The sequence below is a fragment of the Biomphalaria glabrata genome, chromosome 1, assembly GCF_947242115.1.
Source record: "Biomphalaria glabrata chromosome 1, xgBioGlab47.1, whole genome shotgun sequence".
NCBI lineage: Eukaryota > Metazoa > Mollusca > Gastropoda > Planorbidae > Biomphalaria > Biomphalaria glabrata.
In genome coordinates, this window is record NC_074711.1 from 21,767,012 (window position 1) to 21,787,101 (window position 20,090).

The 20,090-nt window shown below is 33.5% G+C and overlaps 2 protein-coding genes across 3 annotated transcripts in view; one reads left to right on the forward strand and one right to left on the reverse strand.

The window, feature by feature from the left end:
• The window catches only part of LOC106074110 (28S ribosomal protein S11, mitochondrial-like), a 320,632-nt gene extending 304,903 nt beyond the window's left edge, over window positions 1–15,729 (forward strand). Inside the window, exons 2-8 of one of the 2 annotated variants that reach the window (XM_056028251.1) lie at window positions 4,814–4,948; window positions 10,533–10,656; window positions 10,891–11,018; window positions 11,134–11,159; window positions 11,337–11,411; window positions 13,909–13,974; window positions 15,470–15,729. In XM_056028251.1, the coding sequence (XP_055884226.1) occupies window positions 4,876–4,948; window positions 10,533–10,656; window positions 10,891–11,018; window positions 11,134–11,159; window positions 11,337–11,411; window positions 13,909–13,974; window positions 15,470–15,577 (600 nt within the window). In that variant the 5' untranslated portion in view covers window positions 4,814–4,875 and the 3' untranslated portion in view covers window positions 15,578–15,729. Of the gene's footprint in view, window positions 1–4,721; window positions 4,949–10,532; window positions 10,657–10,890; window positions 11,019–11,133; window positions 11,160–11,336; window positions 11,412–13,908; window positions 13,975–15,469 lie in introns of those variants that run through there. The other variant, XM_013234843.2, reaches the window with a different exon arrangement.
• LOC106074131 (cytochrome c oxidase subunit 5A, mitochondrial-like) lies at window positions 799–4,494 on the reverse strand. Its single transcript, XM_013234861.2, has 5 exons — window positions 4,336–4,494; window positions 2,450–2,580; window positions 2,245–2,349; window positions 1,121–1,278; window positions 799–962 (listed from the first exon to the last, which is right to left on the reverse strand). The coding sequence occupies exons 1-4, from the start codon at window positions 4,409–4,411 to the stop codon at window positions 1,132–1,134; spliced, it is 459 nt and encodes a 152-aa protein (XP_013090315.1). The 5' UTR covers window positions 4,412–4,494; the 3' UTR covers window positions 799–962; window positions 1,121–1,131.
• Window positions 15,730–20,090: the final 4,361 nt, after the last annotated feature.

Here is a 20,090-nt window from a genome sequence, read left to right on the forward strand (position 1 = left end):
TTAATACAGATATAAGCATTACAAAAATTAAGGTATGATACTTTGATGGCATTTAGTCTTTGAGGAGAACTTCTTGGTATCAGGCACAGTATTGATAAACTGAGTTCCAATATCTGGTGTCAAGCCTGTTACTATATCTTCTCTTTTGCTTCAACATAAAATGCTGCTTAGCACAAATAAATTGTAGAAAATGGAAGTAAAATAATGATTTAATGGTTGATCTTTGTTTCAAACTATAGTCAAATCTAGAGCCGTTCAGAATTCATAGTGACATTGTTTCATTATTTTTCTGTTCTCCATTTATTTTAATGTGTAGGCCTACACATTAATTGCTTCAGTTTTTGGATGAAGACCAAGTCAGGCCTTGCTAAAAACAGTTTGAGAAAAAATGATATTAGCTTAGCTAAACATACCGTTTTGATCCAAGACTAACATCATGTTCATGTGAATTTATAACACTACTGTAATTGAAAATCTTAAGGTGCTAGAATTAAAAAAACTATTTGTATTTATAAAGATTATAGAGCTTCAACATTTACATGTTAAAATATTTTTGGTAAAGAACATGTATAAATGCTAAGAACCAATAAAACTTTAAATGAATTAAAATCAGTAGCAAATACAAAAAAAATGAGAAGCCACATAAATTTTTGTTTTAAATTTGTTCACCCAAAAAACAATAAAGTTAGAAAAATATTTTATTTAGACATGATTTTTGAACTTCCATGTGTTGGTAGTGTTATGACTTGTATGATAATTTGCTAGGAAAAAAAACATATGGAATGAATAAACTGGAACAACATTAGCAACTCATTTTTATTAGTTAAACTTAAGTATACAACAAGACCATTTTTAAACTATTTATTGACACATGATACAACATTGGCTGTCTGGAAATCATATAACATCTTTTAATCATCCAATCCTGAAGTACTTGATTCCATAAATTTACAAACAGGACTCTGTCAAACCAAATAAAAAAAATTCACACTGAAAAGTCATCTATAACTATTTTAATTAATTAAATTGAGTATAATAATCAAGAAAACTAAGTATCTAAGAGATTGAATTGCTATCAAAAAAAAATAAATAAATAAAAAAAAAAAAAAGAAGAACAAACCTGTCTTTAATCTACATGTCAAAAACACTCTTTAAAGCCAACTCTGGTTTGTCATAACCCATTTCTTCTGGTGTCAAAATACCCAACTCAGTTAAAGTTGGTTTGATTTCTTGAAGGATCCATGGCCAGATTTTTTTCTTGTAATTGCCACATTTCCACTAATACAAAAAAAAAAAATATAGATTCAAAATCATCATCAGAAGAAATATTAAAATGTAAAAAAGATAACAATACCTACAACCAAATCTTATTGAATTGGACACATAATAAGCACTAAACAAAAGTGTGTACCATTGTACAATATCAATTGTCTGGAAAAGTCATTGAAAGTTTATTCTACTCCTATATATTACACAGACATCAATCTCCAATTAAAATAATTTTTTTTTCCTTTTCAACTGAAACATTGTACTTGCACTGAGTAGAGCTTAAATATAAAAAAAATTGGGCTTTCAACATTTCTCAAGCATCATCATCACATCTTTCTTCATAATTAATTCCATATTTTAGGCTTAATTCTGAATGAGATCTAGCCATTTCATTTTCTGTATCAATAGTTCATACTATGATTAACCAATCAGCATCATTAAATAACTAACAGCAAAAATGGATTGTAACATCATAATAGTTTTTTCAAAAGCCATCAAATGTTCCTTTTTTCTAGAAAATAATTAACTAAGGCACTGTAGCTGAGTGGTAAAGCATCTAACTTCTGAACCGAGGGGGTTCCAGATTTGAATACTGGTGAAGACTGGGATTTTTAATTTTGGGATCTTTGGGCACCTCTTAGCCACCCAGCTCTAGTGGGTGCTAGACATTAGTTAGGGAAAAGTAAAGGCAGTTGGTCATTGAGCTGGCTACATGACACCCTCTTTAACTGTGAACCACAGAAAAAGACAACCTATACATCATCTGCCCTATAGATTGTAATGTCTGAAATAGGAACTTTTTTTTATTAACTGAATTGATACAGAATCATAGAATCATAACACATTGTGTTCTTAACTAACATACAAGAAATTATCTCCATAATATTGCTTTATACATAAATAAATTGTACTAAATATCACATTAAATATTTTAAGTAACAAGATATATTGTATTTCAAACAACTGCTTAATCACCTGAATAGACTCCAGATACCTGACTGCTAGTGAGTAGTCATTCAAACGTCTACAAGCTTTTAGAGCTGCAATGATAATTTTTGGTTCTGGTACTAGATCTTCACCCTGAAATGTTGAATGCGAATGTTTGAGATAATGCCAGGAAAAGTTTTCACATTATTGTTTCATGAAGCAAATTAAAATTTGACCTTAAAATGTTACTTACAGTAAGATCATTCATTGCCTTTCTAAGCATCCACCCATCTAGATCAGGACGATTCAAGTAATTGAGATATCTAGTGTCGAATTCTTCATCTGTCTCTTGCTTCCCATGGCTATAGCGAACAGCAGTAACAACTAAAATATGTTTAAAAAAAACAAAACAATCTAAGTTTGTTTACTTTATAAAAAAAAGGTTAAGAATTTTACATGACTAGGAAAAGAACAGAAGTCTTTTCCTTTACCAACGATCAAAGGTAAAAAAAAAATGGCATTCAACACACTACATATGAAGAGACTATCAAAAGTTGGATATTGGACATGCATGAGTTCAATGTTCATAAGTATATTTATTTTTAGAAAAATCTAGATCTAGCTAGATCTGACAGAGTACTGGATAACAGCCTAAGTTTAGAGTGTAATTAGATCTTGAATGAATATAGATAGATTTAGTTTAAATCTTGCCTAGCATATCTACATTCTGGAAGTTTACTGTCCTTAGTTTGTTCTCTAAAACGTTCAATGACGATCTACAACTACTTATTATTAGTGTATTGATTAGACGATGACGACTTCTTCTTAGAGTTAATCTTCTGTGACTTGCATTTCACTGCAAAGTGATTAATCATTTGTGAGTTGAACAAGTTTTTTCCCAAGCTGGGCACGACTGTCTGTTATATTCATGTCTGCCTCCACAAAATTTGCAGTCCTTGATAAATTTTCTTTGTAGTGCTTTGTGGCTATCTGCTTCTTCAAGCTTAAGAACATAATCAGTTTGACTAGACTCTTTATTCATTTCCTTGAGACTATTGGAGGTTTGTTCGTAGACCTGGCAGATTTCTATAGCTTTTTCTAGTGTCAAATTTGAACACTTGTAAATGTTGATAAGCAGATAAAAATAGTTTATCTCTTATCATTCGGTCTTTGTCTTTAAAATTGCACTTCTCAACCTGTGTCCTTAAACTAGTAATAAACAAATCATATGAAGAGACACAATTCATATTCCAGAATCTATAAGCTTCAAGTACTTCATTCTTCCTTGGATGACAGTATTCATGTAGCTTTTGTAACAAATGTATGGATCATTGCTATCTTCTTGGTCTCCATAAATAAAATGATCACATACTTCTTGAACTTGTACTCCTGCACAATGAAGGATAATGGCCTTTCTTTGACATTTCCGTTTCTTGTCGGCGCCTGACGCTAGGAAGTAAATCTCCATCTGTCTTCTCCATATCTGGTAATTTTCGGAAATATTACCGTCTACCACATTCAACTCTGTTGGTGGATTTAACAAAATTTCTGGTATTATTTAATAAAACAAGATCTACTCCGCTTTTTAAAAAATGAAACTTAGAACAATTCTTACTTAATTAACGTGTTTCCACAGCCACTATGTTAATATACTCATAGTCATAGATATCTAAATACAAGTAGAAATAGATAAACAACAAGGCAGATTAACAAAACATACACAGGCTTTATTCAACCATATTAGATAACGAACAGCAACACACACGCCCTGATCCGCTAAGGGAACTAACTCTCGCACAAAATCATGTTTCAACAATATTATTAATAATCAATAATCATTAATAATGATAATAATAATGAAGTATCATGTAAATGATGTATGAATGTATCATGTTCAATGTTGGTCTTAAGACTAAGACACTTACTGACTTAGTCTTATTTGGTGACTTAGTCTTAAAATTAAAGTCTTGAATTAAGAACTAGACCTAGATCTAATAAACTAATTAAAAAGTCACTTTTTAAAGTGTTACTAATAAAAGTAATATTACTATCATTATTTATTACTAATAAGTCTAAAGTTGATTAACAACAATAAAATTTTTAAATGAAGATCTAGACTATACTAATATACATTAATACCCTTTGATTGTTCTTTAAGGCATTGTCTGGCAGCATTATTCAATGCACTTGAAGCTCTTACTGCTATTCTAAACATTTTCCAAGTAAGACGTGATTGACCTCAACGACAAACGTCCTCCTTAAAATAAGAAACCGGAATAGGGAAAATTGATTGTACTTTTGAATGAAACCCCAGAAAAGGATACAGATCAAACAAAATATGTATCGATTGAATTATAGATTCGAATGTTAATAAAAAAATATATACATATATTAATCTAATATTTAAATTATAAAATATATTGAATTGGAAGTACACAATTTTAACGATTGTTTTGAGCCAACATCTCAGTTTCAATCAAAGAAATTAATAATTAACAAAAACAAAGGGAAAGCACTGCGTGTGTACATAAACTCGAAAACGAAAGTCAATAAGATATGTCCTTTTATAAGCAAGCTGAAGAACAAGGCTTCTCTAGCTCTAGATCTGCACTATAACTAGATCTAGATCTCTAGATTTTAAACGTCAGATAGTCCTTTAAATCCAGACAACATTCTAACATGTTAAAGCTTATGCAGCGGTTCCCATTCACTTGCGTTGTGAGGCACCATGATCTGTTAGCAAAAAATATTTGTAAGTACTAGTTACTAGATCTAGATAATAGATTATAGATCTAGATAGACTTAGACCTCTAGATCTAGATTCTAGATCTAGAGTAGTTTATGTTATTCGGACAACTACTATAGGCCCAAATTTGAAAGTTTGACTTTGACAGCGCATTATTTGACAATGGTTCGACATAGATTAAAAGAAAATGAAGTATCAAAATCTTCTTTAGTTTTAGTTTAGTTTTTAAGTTTAAGGAGAATAAGGATGACTACTTATATTTGTACCCCTAACCTATATTTGTTATTATATTTAAGGTCAAAGAGGCCGTGTGTTTTCATCTAATTCGGACAAATTTGACTCACATTATGTCATTATTTGATTCCGGACACCATAATTTATTTCGGACAGTCTCTATATTTAGGCCTCAATAAACTCAAATTTTTATTCTATATTAATTAACATTAACTAAATTTTAAGATCCCCAGGCATAGCCCCTCACATTAAATCATTAAGATGCATAAATACGAACACAAAAAGTAAAAAGATGAACACACTTATTCTACCAAAATTATGTCACTGGGATAGTGACTTCTATACACCGACTTTTAAACTTATTTTATGTTTGAATTGTTTGCATGATTAGATGTGTGTTGAATGTTTGTGTTTTTTTGTTTAATAATTTAATAAATTTCTAATAAGATGTCAGATGATCTTTTGTAGTATAGTACATGTTAGGATAGCCATTCTTGCCTAACTGAATCCTCTATATTCTCTATATAAAAATCTAGATCTATCTAGTAGGTCTAGATCTAGGCATTTAACTTCATTCAATGTACCAAGCTCACTCCAAACATTTGCCCATTCATTCTCTATTAAAAAAACAACAACAAACGAACAAATATAATTTAAGATCATTTTTATTGATGTCCAAAACTGGCTGTCCGAAATAAATTTTGGTAAGAAAATCGTAATTTAATTTGGACACCCTATTAATTTTTTATTTGTATGGAATCAGACAACTTGGCTTATAAATCAAATTTCTTCTTCTTCTTCATCGTTCTCATTGTTATGTTGGAGTGTTCATATGACTAGACCAATACATGAGATGAACTGCGCAGTGGTTTCCAAATCAGGGAGCTCTCCATATAGTTTTCTTTCTATTGGGGTGATTTGGGGCCAATGTCTTATACGGGCCTCTTGGTAGAGAGAGCAGTTTTGGAGGACGTGGTCGGCATTTTCTGGTGATACTCCACATGGGCAGATTTCACTGGTTCCAATTTTGAGCTTCCGGAACATGTGTTGTCGCATTCTGTTGTGTCCGGTCCTGAGTAGAAAGATTAGACGTTGGTCTTGTCGGGATAGCTTATAGTAAGCATCATCTTTCTTGTGATTTGGATGGGAGCTCGTCCATTTCTCATTTATTTTATCTACAATTAATTTCTTCATTTCTTCTGGATAGAGTGCAGAGTTTACTTGTGAGTTTGTTCTCCCACTCTTGGCAAGTGTGTCAGCCTTCTCATTTCCTGCTAGTTGTATGTGAGCTGGAATCCATTGAATAACAGTTTTTTTGCTGTTGTGGTTGAGCTTTGTGAGTGCTGTTCTGAGGTTTTTAATATAAGGGGAATCAGAGTTTTGCAGGCTTTGGAGGGTTGTTTTTGCATCTGTTAGAAAGACAATCTGACTGTGAGGGGAACTTGGATGATTTGCTAGCATGGTAGCAGCTAGTGCTAGTGCTTCCCTTTCTGCTCTGTGACTGTCAGAGAGCTCTCCAGTTGCAAAGGATTTTTCTAGTTTTCCTCCATCTGGCCATTCGATAAGTATTCCAGCTCCTCCATTTGTGGTGGCTTTATGGGATGAGCCATCCGTGTAAACTCTGATCCACTGATTGCTAGGGTAATTGGTATGTAGAAAACAGTTCACTATTTCCTTGAGCTCTGTTGGTCTGTAATCAGATTTTCTTTTTATGTTTTCAATATGGTCCCTTATAGTAGGAAGAGGGCTTTCGTCCCAGGGTGGAGATTCATTATAGTGTATCGAGGATTCCAGAGTAATTTTTTCAAGTTGGTGTTTCTTTTTTAGGTTTAGAGATTCCTGTATGAAATTGGTCCTTTTGAGACGGTTTTTTGTGCCAGTTTTGTGGATTTTTGTTCTGAGTGGGTGCCTCTCCAAGGTTTCCAATTTTGTGAATTGGGAAAGGATTTTTATTTCTCTTCTTTCATCCAGAGAGATCAGGGCAGCGGTTTCCTCCATAGCTCTTATGGGTGTTGTTTTGATTGCTCCTGTCATTATCCTTAGACCAATATTTTGAACCTTGTCTATTTTTCTAAGGTTGGTTTGGGCTGCTGAGCCCCATGCTGTGGCACCATATTCTAGTACAGGTCTTACATAACTGGTATAGGTCTTTTTCAGGATGTTGTGATTTGCTCCCCAATCTGTGCCAGCTAGTTTTTTCAAGAGGAATAGTCTCTGGATGCCTTTACTCTGTGTTTTATCTATTTGGTTTTTCCAGGTTAGTCTCGGGTCATAGGTGACTCCAAGATAAGTAGGGCTGTCATTTTTTTCTAAAGCTTCCTTATCTAATGTTAATTTTATTGTTTGTTGTTTTGTTGACAGTGAGAATATGGTATATGTTGTCTTTTTTGTGTTAATGGACATGCCCCAGTCTTTGGACCAATTATTGAGTTTATCAAGAGCATCTTGTAATCGAAATTTCGATGTTCCTACATATTCTTCTGTGCTAATTAAGGCAAGGTCATCTGCATACATGCTGCTCTTAACTTTTTTGGGTAGGTTTTGATTTAGATCGTTTATGAATATTAGGAAAAGTGTTGGGGATAGGACTCCTCCTTGGGGGACACCATTTTTTATACCCACTGTGTGGCTTCTTTGTCCTTGCATGCAAACTAAGGCTTTTCTATTATTTAGGTATTCCTTTATCCAGTTGTACATTCTGTGGGATATGTGATGCTGGATTAGCTTGAGCAAGAGACCTTGTTCCCAGACTTTGTCAAATGCTTTTTCTAAGTCAACCCACACAATTGTTGTTGGTTTCTTTTCTTGAAAGCCGTCTTCTATTTCTTGTGTGATGAAGGCAATTTGATCTTCTGTTGATCTGCCTTTTCTAAAGCCAGCCTGGGCTTCAGTGAGTAGGTTATTTGACTCAAGGATCCATGTCAGCCTTCTATTTATCACTCTTTCCATCAGTTTGCAAGTACAGCTAGTGAGGCTGATGGGACGGTAACTATCCAGTTTATTTCTTGGCTTGCCGTGCTTTAGTATAGGGATCATAATGGCTTTTTTCCAGATGTTTGGAATTCTGCCAGATTTCCAGCTAGCATTGAATAATTGTAGCAGTTTCCTTTTGGCTTGAGGACCCAAGTGAAGAAGCATGTCATTTGATATTTTGTCTGGGCCCGGGGCTTGTTTTGGTTTGAGGGCTTTTAGGGATTCATCTAGTTCCTTCATTTTAAGATTAGTGGTCATTCCCAAGGAGTAAGCTGGATTGTTTTCTTTAAATTTATCTTGGATTTCTGAGTTTACATCTTTATTTCTACTTTCATTAATTTGTATTTGTCCTACGCTTTGGAAAAACTTAATGAATTCATTTGCTGCTTCTTGGCCTTTCAGGTGTTTGTTGTCCTTTTCTATTACTATAGGAGTTGTTCTGTTTTCTTCCTGGTTGAGACATTTGGCTATACGCCAGAAATCAAATAAATCAGCTCCAAAAACAGAATAAATTTTGCTGGGCTCATTAGTATAGACTTAGCCAATCAAAAAATATAGTCTTAACCCTAGGAAGAGGTAAAGTCATCCGGGTAACATAGGAAAAAACAACAACCTGACTAACAAATTGGAAATTTGTTTTTCTTACATAAAAAGACAGCTAAATGGAAGGAAATTGGGTCAGAAGCATTGGAAAATGGACAAGCACATTATACAGCGGGATAGTTTTATAATAAATATTAAAATAATTATTTAATGACCACGAAAACAGCGAATGTCCGAATTCATGTAATGTCCCAAAAATAAATAAACTACTATAGATCTATTAGTAGAGTCTATTAATTATAAGCCGAAGTACTAATAGTCACTACTTAGTACTTGTCACTACTAATCTGATTACGGTAATCTATTATAATATTATATTATTTATAGATCTATCTATATATATTATATATAATATACTAATATAGATTTAGATCTGAAGTTCTAAAGACACTAAAGCCAGTAGATCTTTCATTTAGAGATCTACTGACTACAAAAACTTAACATACAGTGACATATTTAATTTTAATGTGAATAGTTCTTTCTAGTACATATTGTCCTTATATTATGATATAAGATATATATGTGATATATTGATATATTATCCACATTCATTCAACACATAAGATGACCCCTCAACAAACTTCTTGTTGCCACATAATTTATTGATTGTCATTACTATTAGTATAAAATTACTATTGAGTCCATTGTGTCATGATGTTTCTCAGGAACATTATTGTCAATGTCTAGAAACTTTGTTGACAAAGCTATTTGTGTACATGACAACGTAAGCACAAACTAATAATAAAACATGGTACATGGTCCCCTTCACATTTTAAACATTTTGTCATGAAAATAAAAGTCATCATCATCATCTATCCCTTGACTTTTATCCTAGGGATGCTGTGACAGTTCACATTAATCAAATCCCTCCACTTTTCTTGGTCAGCAGCTGTTCTTAACAGAATATCAAGAGAGAGGCTTTAATGTTATCCAGCTGACGTATTTATATCAGATTTAAAATACTGTGAAAATGGTTTAACCCGATTTGTTAAAAACTTTTGTTCTTTAAATTATAGCTAGCTTTTATATAGTTCTACTTTCATGCTTGGAGGCGCAGTGGCTGAGCGGTTAAAGCGCTTGGCTTCTGAAATGGGGGTCCCGGGTTCGAATCCTGATGAAGACTGAGATTTTAAATTTCGTGATCTTTGGGCGCCTCTGAGTTCACCTAGCTCTAATGGGTATGGTACTTGACATTAGTTGGGAAAAGTAAAGGCAGTTGGTCGTTGTGCTGGCCACATGACACCTTCGTTTACTGTAGACCAAAGAAACAGATGACCTTTACATCATCTGTCCTATAGACTACAAGGTCAAAAGGGGAGCTTACTTTTACTTTACTTTCATGCTTATATTATAGTATGCTCAGAGCGCTATGGTTCAATCTCATTTGTGGACCAGTAAGGTGAGGGTGTATCTGGGAAAAGGTTTTCCGTTCTGCCTTTACTTTAGGTGCTCAGTAAACATAAATTTGCTCTAGTCGGGTGTGGAACCTCTAGCCCCCTTCATAAGTAGCTAAGCCAAGTTCAAGCGTAGTTAGCCTCTCGAACATGCATTCCTTTAATAGCAAAATTGTTGTGTTTTTTTTTATTATTTTTTAAGGCCCCTGGTTGTGGAAGGGACATTAAACATACACTACAATCTCTGCCATGATCTAAAGAACATTTATGCCAATTTTAACAAGATTGTATATATTATATATATATATTAGTTTTATAAGTATACTGTTAATTATAATTTACTTAATTTCAATCTTATACCTAATTTCTTATTATTCGTTATATAGCAACAGGCTCAAAGCTACAGAAGAGATATGATCCTGTCTTGGATAAAGTCCGTCAAGTTGTTTCAGAGAAAGATGTGGCAAGCAAGGAAGATGGTGCACCATTTGAGTCTGGATTATCATTGGGGTACTTAAACTAATGAACTATTTAGGGCTTGAATTTTAAAATGTCAAAGGGCCATTTTGTAAAACAAAAAGTGTGTTTAAAGGGGATATAGGGTTGGCGCTATGAGCTAATAAGGTAACAAAAACTTCAATAAGCATATATATGATATAGAAAAAATTAACATATTTGTAGTTTGACAAGTTAATTTACTTTTACTGACTTTATAATTTATTCTGAAACAATGTTTTTATTTAGGACTACTTCATTTCCAACATCTGAGACACCTAATCAGATATTCAATGGCATCAGATTCTCAGATATTCCCATAGTTCATGTAAAAGCTACATATAACAATACAATACTATCAGCAACAGAAGCCAATGGTAAGGAAATAGTATTAACTTTATATTTCAATATATTTTCTAAAAATAGACCTTAAGTTGTTTCTTTTTATTGTTTATTTGATTTAGTCAAATTTTTACTTTTTCATTTTTCTAGGAAGGGTTGTATCTCTAGAATCAGCTGTAAGTTGTCCAATTAAAATTACATACAATAAATTAAATAAAATTCTTAGTTGTAAAAGTTTTATTCTTCAAATTAAACTTATCAATTTCATTCAATATGTTTAAATGTAATCAATGCCAAGCTGATTTATTGTGCTCCACTAATTAATATGCTTACTCTGTTGCTTACTTTGCCAGGGCACTGTAGGATTTAGGAATGCTAAAAAAGGAACCAATGTTGCTGCTCAAGCTGCTGCTATAGCATTAGCAGGGGTAAGTCAGCCTTGTTAACCAGGGCCGGTCTTAGGCCACTGCAACCTATGCGGTCGCAGTGTGCCCCGCGCTTTCATAGGCCCTGCGCTAATTTTATGTGTAATTATTAATTGCAAAATATATACGAAAAATTCCTGGAAATAACCTGCACTTATTAAAATTTCCTAAAAATCTCATGAAAAATAGACAAAATTACCATTTGTGTGTGTCATTCATTATGGGCAACGCCATTCCTACGCGCGATAACAAAAAGACATTGTCAGCTTTCATGTAATAAAATGTAATAATCGGACGAATTTTCCCTTAACCGGAAGTTCCAATACGTATTTACTATTATTCTCACTGGCATATAAATATGCCATAGGTTGCAAGATTGGTAAAGTAAAATTAACTTGATCGCAATTTTGTACTTAGAAAAGAATGAATAAAATTCAAAGCCGAATTTATTTTCTAATACAAAATCTTAATTTTCACTTATTATCCTTATTCCCACCCAGACTAGGCCCCCCGCAATTAGTTTCGCATAGGGCCCCGCAATCGCTAGGACCGGCCCTGTTGTTAACTATGTCTCTCCTAATCAACGCTACAATTGTTGATTTGATCTCATTCTTTCAGCTGAATTGGCAATATTATCATCAATGCATAAAAAATCTGTTGTTTTGTTCCTTTTTTTTTTTTCATTTTTATTGTGTTTTTACCAAAAATTATGTTTTTAAAGAGTCAGGGTTAAGAGCTCTATTTTTCTATAATATATGTTGTATGTATGGGATAGTGAGCAAGAGACAATTCATTTATATGTTTTATATATGGTTATACATTTAAGTCTTGTGAAAATATGATTAACTATCATAAAAAATACATTTAGCTCAATTGGTATAAAAAAAATATTTTCTAGATCTAGTTCTAAAGAGACTTAGACATGGTTAGTAAGTTTTTATTAGTGTATTACATTATTTGAAATAAAATTTAATGTTAGTTTTATTAACATCAATTTGTTTTATCTAAAAAGGGTGTGCATTTCTCTTTAATTCTATACCGAATATAATATTTTCTGATAACAAACAAAAAAGTTGTAGAAGTTGAATCATAACAAGGTATTAAAATACAAATGAGCAAAATTGAACATTTTGTCGGACCGTGGAAAATAATTACAGAGAAAAAGAGTTATAAGATTATAATTAATTAGTTCTCTCTGGATTGGACAGTGACCAACTGTATCCCATATAGATATCAATAGCCCATTGCCCATTAGGTTGCAAGATTGGTAAAGTAAAATTAACTTGATCGCAATTTTGTACTTAGAAAAGAATGAATAAAATTCAAAGCCGAATTTATTTTCTAATACAAAATCTTAATTTTCACTTATTATCCTTATTCCCACCCAGACTAGGCCCCCCGCAATTAGTTTCGCATAGGGCCCCGCAATCGCTAGGACCGGCCCTGTTGTTAACTATGTCTCTCCTAATCAACGCTACAATTGTTGATTTGATCTCATTCTTTCAGCTGAATTGGCAATATTATCATCAATGCATAAAAAATCTGTTGTTTTGTTCCTTTTTTTTTTTTTCATTTTTATTGTGTTTTTACCAAAAATTATGTTTTTAAAGAGTCAGGGTTAAGAGCTCTATTTTTCTATAATATATGTTGTATGTATGGGATAGTGAGCAAGAGACAATTCATTTATATGTTTTATATATGGTTATACATTTAAGTCTTGTGAAAATATGATTAACTATCATAAAAAATACATTTAGCTCAATTGGTATAAAAAAAATATTTTCTAGATCTAGTTCTAAAGAGACTTAGACATGGTTAGTAAGTTTTTATTAGTGTATTACATTATTTGAAATAAAATTTAATGTTAGTTTTATTAACATCAATTTGTTTTATCTAAAAAGAGTGTGCATTTCTCTTTAATTCTATACCGAATATAATATTTTCTGATAACAAACAAAAAAGTTGTAGAAGTTGAATCATAACAAGGTATTAAAATACAAATGAGCAAAATTGAACATTTTGTCGGACCGTGGAAAATAATTACAGAGAAAAAGAGTTATAAGATTATAATTAATTAGTTCTCTCTGGATTGGACAGTGACCAACTGTATCCCATATAGATATCAATTGCCCATTAAATGTATTTAAACTCAGTAAGTGGCATGTCCTACAAATAAGGTAACTGAAAATCTACTAAAGTATTAGTTTTTAGATAGTCCACCCTACACTCTGACTACTGGATATTGGGAATAATGTGGAATTGGTGGACTAGTGTACAATCCCATTGCTACAAACTATTATAGTGGATTTACTCTATGAACTTCTCTGTTTGTTGTGACTGTTCTCTTTTGTTGAATGTTGTTGTTTTTAATCGAAAAAAAAGAGTCCTTGTAATTAGAATAAATTTCCAATAAGGATCAATATAGTAGTCTTAATTGTAGTCTTAGTAGGATTTTGGTAAAAGGATAATAACACTATTCAAAAATGAATGTCTTCGACAGAATGTTTTGAAGAAAGACATCACAACTGTGCGAGTTTGTTTAAGAGGAATAGGCCCAGGAAGACTGGTCAGTAGTTTATGTTTTGATTAGATATCTAATTTAAATATCTAATTATTCAAAATAATTTGTACTCCAATAAATAAATAAATATATAGATATACTAATAATAAATTTAAGCTCCAGGGAGTTTAATGAAAATTTTATTTTTATATAAATGAAAAATTGTGTCTAAAAATACACAATTCATGTTGGGTTTTACTTTAGAATTAAGATGAAATTTTACATTAAAAGAAAAAAGGTTTTATTTTAAAATTTGAAGACTCTTTTCAGACAAATGTTCATTTAAAATATTAAAATAAAAACAGACATACTTTAACATACTATATAAATTTTTTAAAAATTTTGATAACATTTTACTTGTAAAACTTTTTCTGAATTTAAAGAAAATAAGGATACAAAGAATGTTACCTAAGGAAAAAGAAACTCACAAGTGACTCCTGTAGTAGACATTTTGGTTATCATGTATTGCAAGGTTTAGAAGTCAGTTTCAAGCAGCCCATTGAGGGGAAAGCAGCCATTGTAGTTTTGCTCTCCGTCCATATTCCATGTTTAGATTCTCAAAAACTAAAACTACTTTTAAAAATCCATGTTATGCTTGAAACTGGTGCAATTTTTACCTTTGGTCTTACCAAAGTTTTATTGAAGTCTTGCCAAAGTCTTTAACCCTATTGATTTTTTAAATGAAGTATGCTTTTTGTTTGACCATTTTCAATTTTTGTTTGCACATACATTGAAAATGGTCAATCATGTATCACTGCACAGTTTATCTCAGAATTGGAGTGTTACTTTAAAAAATCCTATTTGACAAAATTTATCCATTCAGTATCATACTCAATATAAGCTTTTTATGACCCTACACAATCATCTTGTTGAAAATTTTAAATATCATGAATTATTGCTTAGCTACATTAAAAATGTGATTTTTTTTTTAACTTTTTTTTTTTTCGCGCACTGGTTGAAAAGAAATTATATTTGGTTTTAAAGTTAATGTATTTTTTTTTTTTTTATTTATTAGAGCCTCTTTTTTTTTCATCTTTCAGTAGAATAGCCTGCATTATAATGCCTCCTCTCCACCAAGCTACATATTTTTTGACCTGTGAATTCTATTAAGACTGAAATACTTTGTCTTTGATTCTTCTATGGAGCAGTCTTAGGAACAACCCTCGTCTCAATTCAGATCTTACACAAACTTCTTTGGCCAGTTGTATCCCATCCCATCCTCCCCTTTAAAGCTTATCTACCATCCATTCTGTCAACTAAGCAATACCCTGGATTCCTTGTAACATATCTGATGGAAGTACATATTTACTTTCCACTTTTAAAGTAATTCATTGAATCTTTTAACATTTGATTTCCTATCGCTAACTGGACATTTATTTCATTGCATACACTTTGTCTTTTATCTAAGTTACCGTTGTAATGTAAATTATATTTCCCTTTCTTATTCCATCATATAAAGTTGTGCTTTGACTTCAATTCAAATTATTTGAATACTTTGCAGCCTGCTTTGAAAGCTCTCCAACTCTCTGGTTTAAATGTGGTTTCCATCACAGATACCACCAGACTGCCTCACAATGGAAACAGACCTAAAAAAGCAAGAAGGCTATAGTGCTGATGCTAGATGATTTCAAAATGTATGCAGAAATGTGCATGACTGTGAGAGAAAAAGTTGTTTTTTTTATACAACAAGGATTGTTTGTGTCATTTGATGAATTTATATAGCCAAATGTTTTGTATATTAAAACAAACACACACACTCAATTTTGTTGTTGTTGATTCATTCATTATAAAATGCAAATGTGCTTTATTTAGGTCATTAAATTTACGTCACTATAGGAAACAAAATGTATGTCACCCAAAGTATAAGTTCCTTCATTGTTTGGATAAATGGATCAGTATATTTGATTTATACATAATACATTTGAACAAGTGCATCAATACTAGTGTTCAAAAATCAAAATAAAATATCGTTATATGCATGTCAATTAGTGCGCATTAACATTTAGTTGTTGTTTTCAAATAATAAATTCTCAATCTTTTCCTATGCCAGTTCTAGTTTGTTAACAATGAAATATCACACAAAGTCTGTGGTTTTGCACTTATTAAGATGATAATAAATCTGATTCCATAATACATTTCAAAATGTATAAAACACCAGATTGTAACAGGCACTATTTTCCGTATAGCTTTTTTTTTTTTTTTAATTTATAATATTGATGATCAGTACCAACATTTTCAACATTTTTCATTTTGATTTCATTCTATATAGTTCCTCCTTAGTGGTCGAAGATGAGCACATTTTTCATTTCCTATGGACTTGAAGATGGCTGTTAAGTCCAATCCTCGCTTTAAAAATCCGGCCGTATATGTGGCATGGGTGGGTTATGTCAGTTGCAGATAGGCCTGCTTCTTCTCTCAGCTTATTGTTGATCCGGCGCTCTTTCGCCCTGGCCTTTCTTCTTGCTTTAAATCTTGAGACTTCGAGACTTACAGCTTCACGCCATGAGGAGCGATCGAGAGCTAGTACTTCCCAGCCGTGGATGTCGATATCGCATTCCTTGAAGGAGCTCTTGATAGTGTCCTTGGGAGCGCTTTCCTGCACACAACTCTGCGTACAGAAGTCGCTTGGGAAGGCGATTGTCTGGCATGCGGACTACGTGTCCCGCCCATCGAAGTTGAGACCTTTTTACTGTTGCATTGATAATGTGCATGTTGGACAGCTTTAAAATTTCTGTGTCTGGTATGTGGTCTGACCAACGCATCCTTAGACAGCATAGATGGAAGGAGTTTAGCTTTTTGGTGTGGCGGGAGTAAAGGGTCCAGGACTCTGACGCATATAGGAGTGACGGGAGAACTACAGCACTGTAGATTTCAGTTTTGCGGATATGCTGAGTCCTCTCCATTGCCACACTTGTTCTTGAAGTCTGCCAAAAGCAGCACTGGCACGAGCAATACGGAAGTCAACCTCATCATCTAGATTGGAGTTTGCTGACATGGTGCTTCCCAGATAGACAAACTTTTTGACATTTGCTAATTTCTGGCCATCTATGAGAATGTCTGGTTCTGTGACAGCTTTATTTGGTGGAGGTCGGTGCAGTACTTCTGTCTTTTTTACATTAATGGTGAGGTCAAAATTTTTGCAGGCATTAGCGAAGAGGGACAGGCTCTTTTGAAGGTCTTCTTCGTTTGCGGCGTTTAGGGCACAGTCATCTGCGAATAGCAGATCTCTGATGCAGTCGTAGTTTAGCTTGGTCCTTGCCTTGAGTCTCTGAGCATTAAATAAACTTGCATCAGTGCGATTTCGTATGCCAACTCCAATGCTTTCTGTGCGAAAGACTTCTTTCAGCATGGCGGTGAACATTATGCTGAAGAGAGTTGGAGCCAGCACACAGCCCTGCTTCACGCCATTTGAGACAGGAAAAGGCTTGGAGTAGTCTCCGTTGTCTTGGACTCTTGCTGACAAAGAGAGCGGCAAACGTACATTTTCTGGACTAGATGTTAGTCGATGTTTGAATAACACAGCAGAATGTTATATTGTTTCAGTCTAAAGTATAAACAAGAAAACATGTTCAAGTGATGAAAAGTCTGTTTCTAATTTTAATAAACCTGCACTTATATGCAATAACAATTGAATAGATGTCATAAACAATGGGATTTTAGAACACAATTGACATTGTCATTTGTGTAACAGTCAATGAAAGTAGGTCATCATCTCACTGTATTGGTTCAACAAAAGTAACGCTAGTGTTTATTGGGAAATGTTGATGGAAGTGGGAGGGCGAGTGTCACCCTGAGCTGACACACCGGGTGGCGCCACTGATGGGTCCGATTTTCACGGAGTTCAACTTCTCTTCTAGAAGTCCCCTTCGACTATTAACATACGACGTTGAGTTGAAGAAAATTTTCATAATCCTGTATTTGTATCTGAGTAAGAATGGCACATTTTAAAATATAACTGCATATAATATATATTATCTTTTCCCCAGCTTGTTTAACAAAATAGTATAATAATATAGTTAGTTAAGAAGTTCTAAAATATTGTTAGGCCTTTATGCAATAGCACTTTCATAATGTTGGCATTATTTTGATTTTATTCAATTGCCTCCCTTTACATAGTTTTAGTATTAATGTCATTTGTCTCCCTTGTTTGCATCTTTTAGCACGTCCATGTTTGTGGTCATCTCTGTTGAACGTCCTTGTTGACCCAAAAAGCCGCATTCACTCTACAAAGTTTACCTCGCAAATTTCTCAACGCCTTTAATTGTCTTGTCAATGGCAACGACCTCTAGCGGGCTCCCTGGCATTACTGTAGACAAGTAAAAGACATGGGGTCCAGACCATCTAATGTTGGCATCGCCAACACTGCCAAGGCCAACTCGGGAGCTCCGCCCTTCCTCCTGTGACTGCAATCCTCCGGCATATCAATATTTACACTCACGGCTCGCCCGCAGCATTGCAACACAAGACGACGACAAAAAATTGAACACACTAGATTAAACTCGCCTCTCCAGATTTTGTCTTTTGCTCAGCTATTTTGTGTCCTGTATGACGACATGGCCACGGTCCTCCTATTATGTTGTTACGTTGTGAACCCAACTCTTGACAAGGTCGTCACTCGGTAATGTTAAAATTTGCATCGGAAACTTTCCCACAGAACGTCGGAAGCAACACATCTAAATGACGTTAGACTGGCCGAAGGAAGTAACTTCTTGTAACTTGAAAACATGTATATCTATTGTATTCGGACATAGACATAAATAAATATAGACTGGTAAAAGGAAATAACTTCATGTAACTTGAAAACATGTACATCTATTGTTGTCGGATTTCCGATTTCTGAAAAGTTGCATGATCTTCAGTCTTAGAGATTAAAAAAAAAAACAAGTGAAAATATTGTAATACTTATATAGGTTATAGCTGAAATAGATATGAATACTTAACTTTTATACTGCTCATAAATGTTGTATAGTAAAGTACACAAAATTGCAAGTCACAAATTTTCGTTTCATAAAACTCTTTTATCGGCCAGTCTATATTTATTTATGTCTATGTATTCGGATTTCCGAATTATGAAAAATTGCATGATCTTCATTCTTAGAGATTAAACAAAACTACACTGCCTCCTTATTTACAATATATATATATAGGTGTGTGGCTGAAATAGACATGAATACTTAACTTTTATACTGCTCATAAATGCTGTATAATAAAGTACACAAAATTGCAAGTCACAAATTTTCGTTTCATAAAACTCTTTCATCGGCCAGTCTATATTTATTTATGTCTATGGACGTTACACGGTTACACACAAGCACTATATGTCCTTGCCTATAATACTATTGACGTTTTAGCTGCTCCTTAAGGGAAAACCGCTATTGTTTTTGAGCTGTCTGTCTGTTCCCATTTTACAGACCAGAAAATGGGCTATTTGGGCCTATGTGTTGATCATGCCGCTAAAAAAGTGCTTATATAAATGCACTTCATTGGTGTAATACATTTTATTTAAAAAAAAACAAATATCAATCTTATTTCTTGAAGATGCTCTCATCCAATATTGTAAGTAGTTAACTTAAATAGTGCTTATAATAATATAATTATCTTTTTTTAAAGGAATATCTTTTATTAAAATTATTAGCAATCCAATAAGACTTAAACTTACAATGATGGTACTGTTATTGTCTTTGACTTAGTTAACATCTTTAACGATATAGACTTACGACTTACAGGGGGAAAAAAAGGGAGGGGGGAATTTTTTGTACATAAATGTAAAATTAATTCCTGAGATGATATAGATGTATTAAGGTGAATTCTCTCTGTTGACTGGATGAGCCTGGCTAAACAATCTCTTGATGAGGCAAACACAGACATCGACCAGTAGCCGGACAGGCTGTTTCTATCTTCTCTCCTCTCCCTCACTGAATTGCCCCTCCCCTTCCTGTTTCTCTCCCGCTCTATCCTACACACGTTCTCGGCGTCATGCAGTTGAGAAAGTTGACAAGAAATAGGGAAAATGGGGGAGGGAGCGGGTCGTAGGAAGATGGGGGGGGGGCAGAGGAAGACTTCCTTAGGTTATAAAACGACGTCGCGGCACCCGCCGCCCGTAAATGAACTAAATCCTTAGC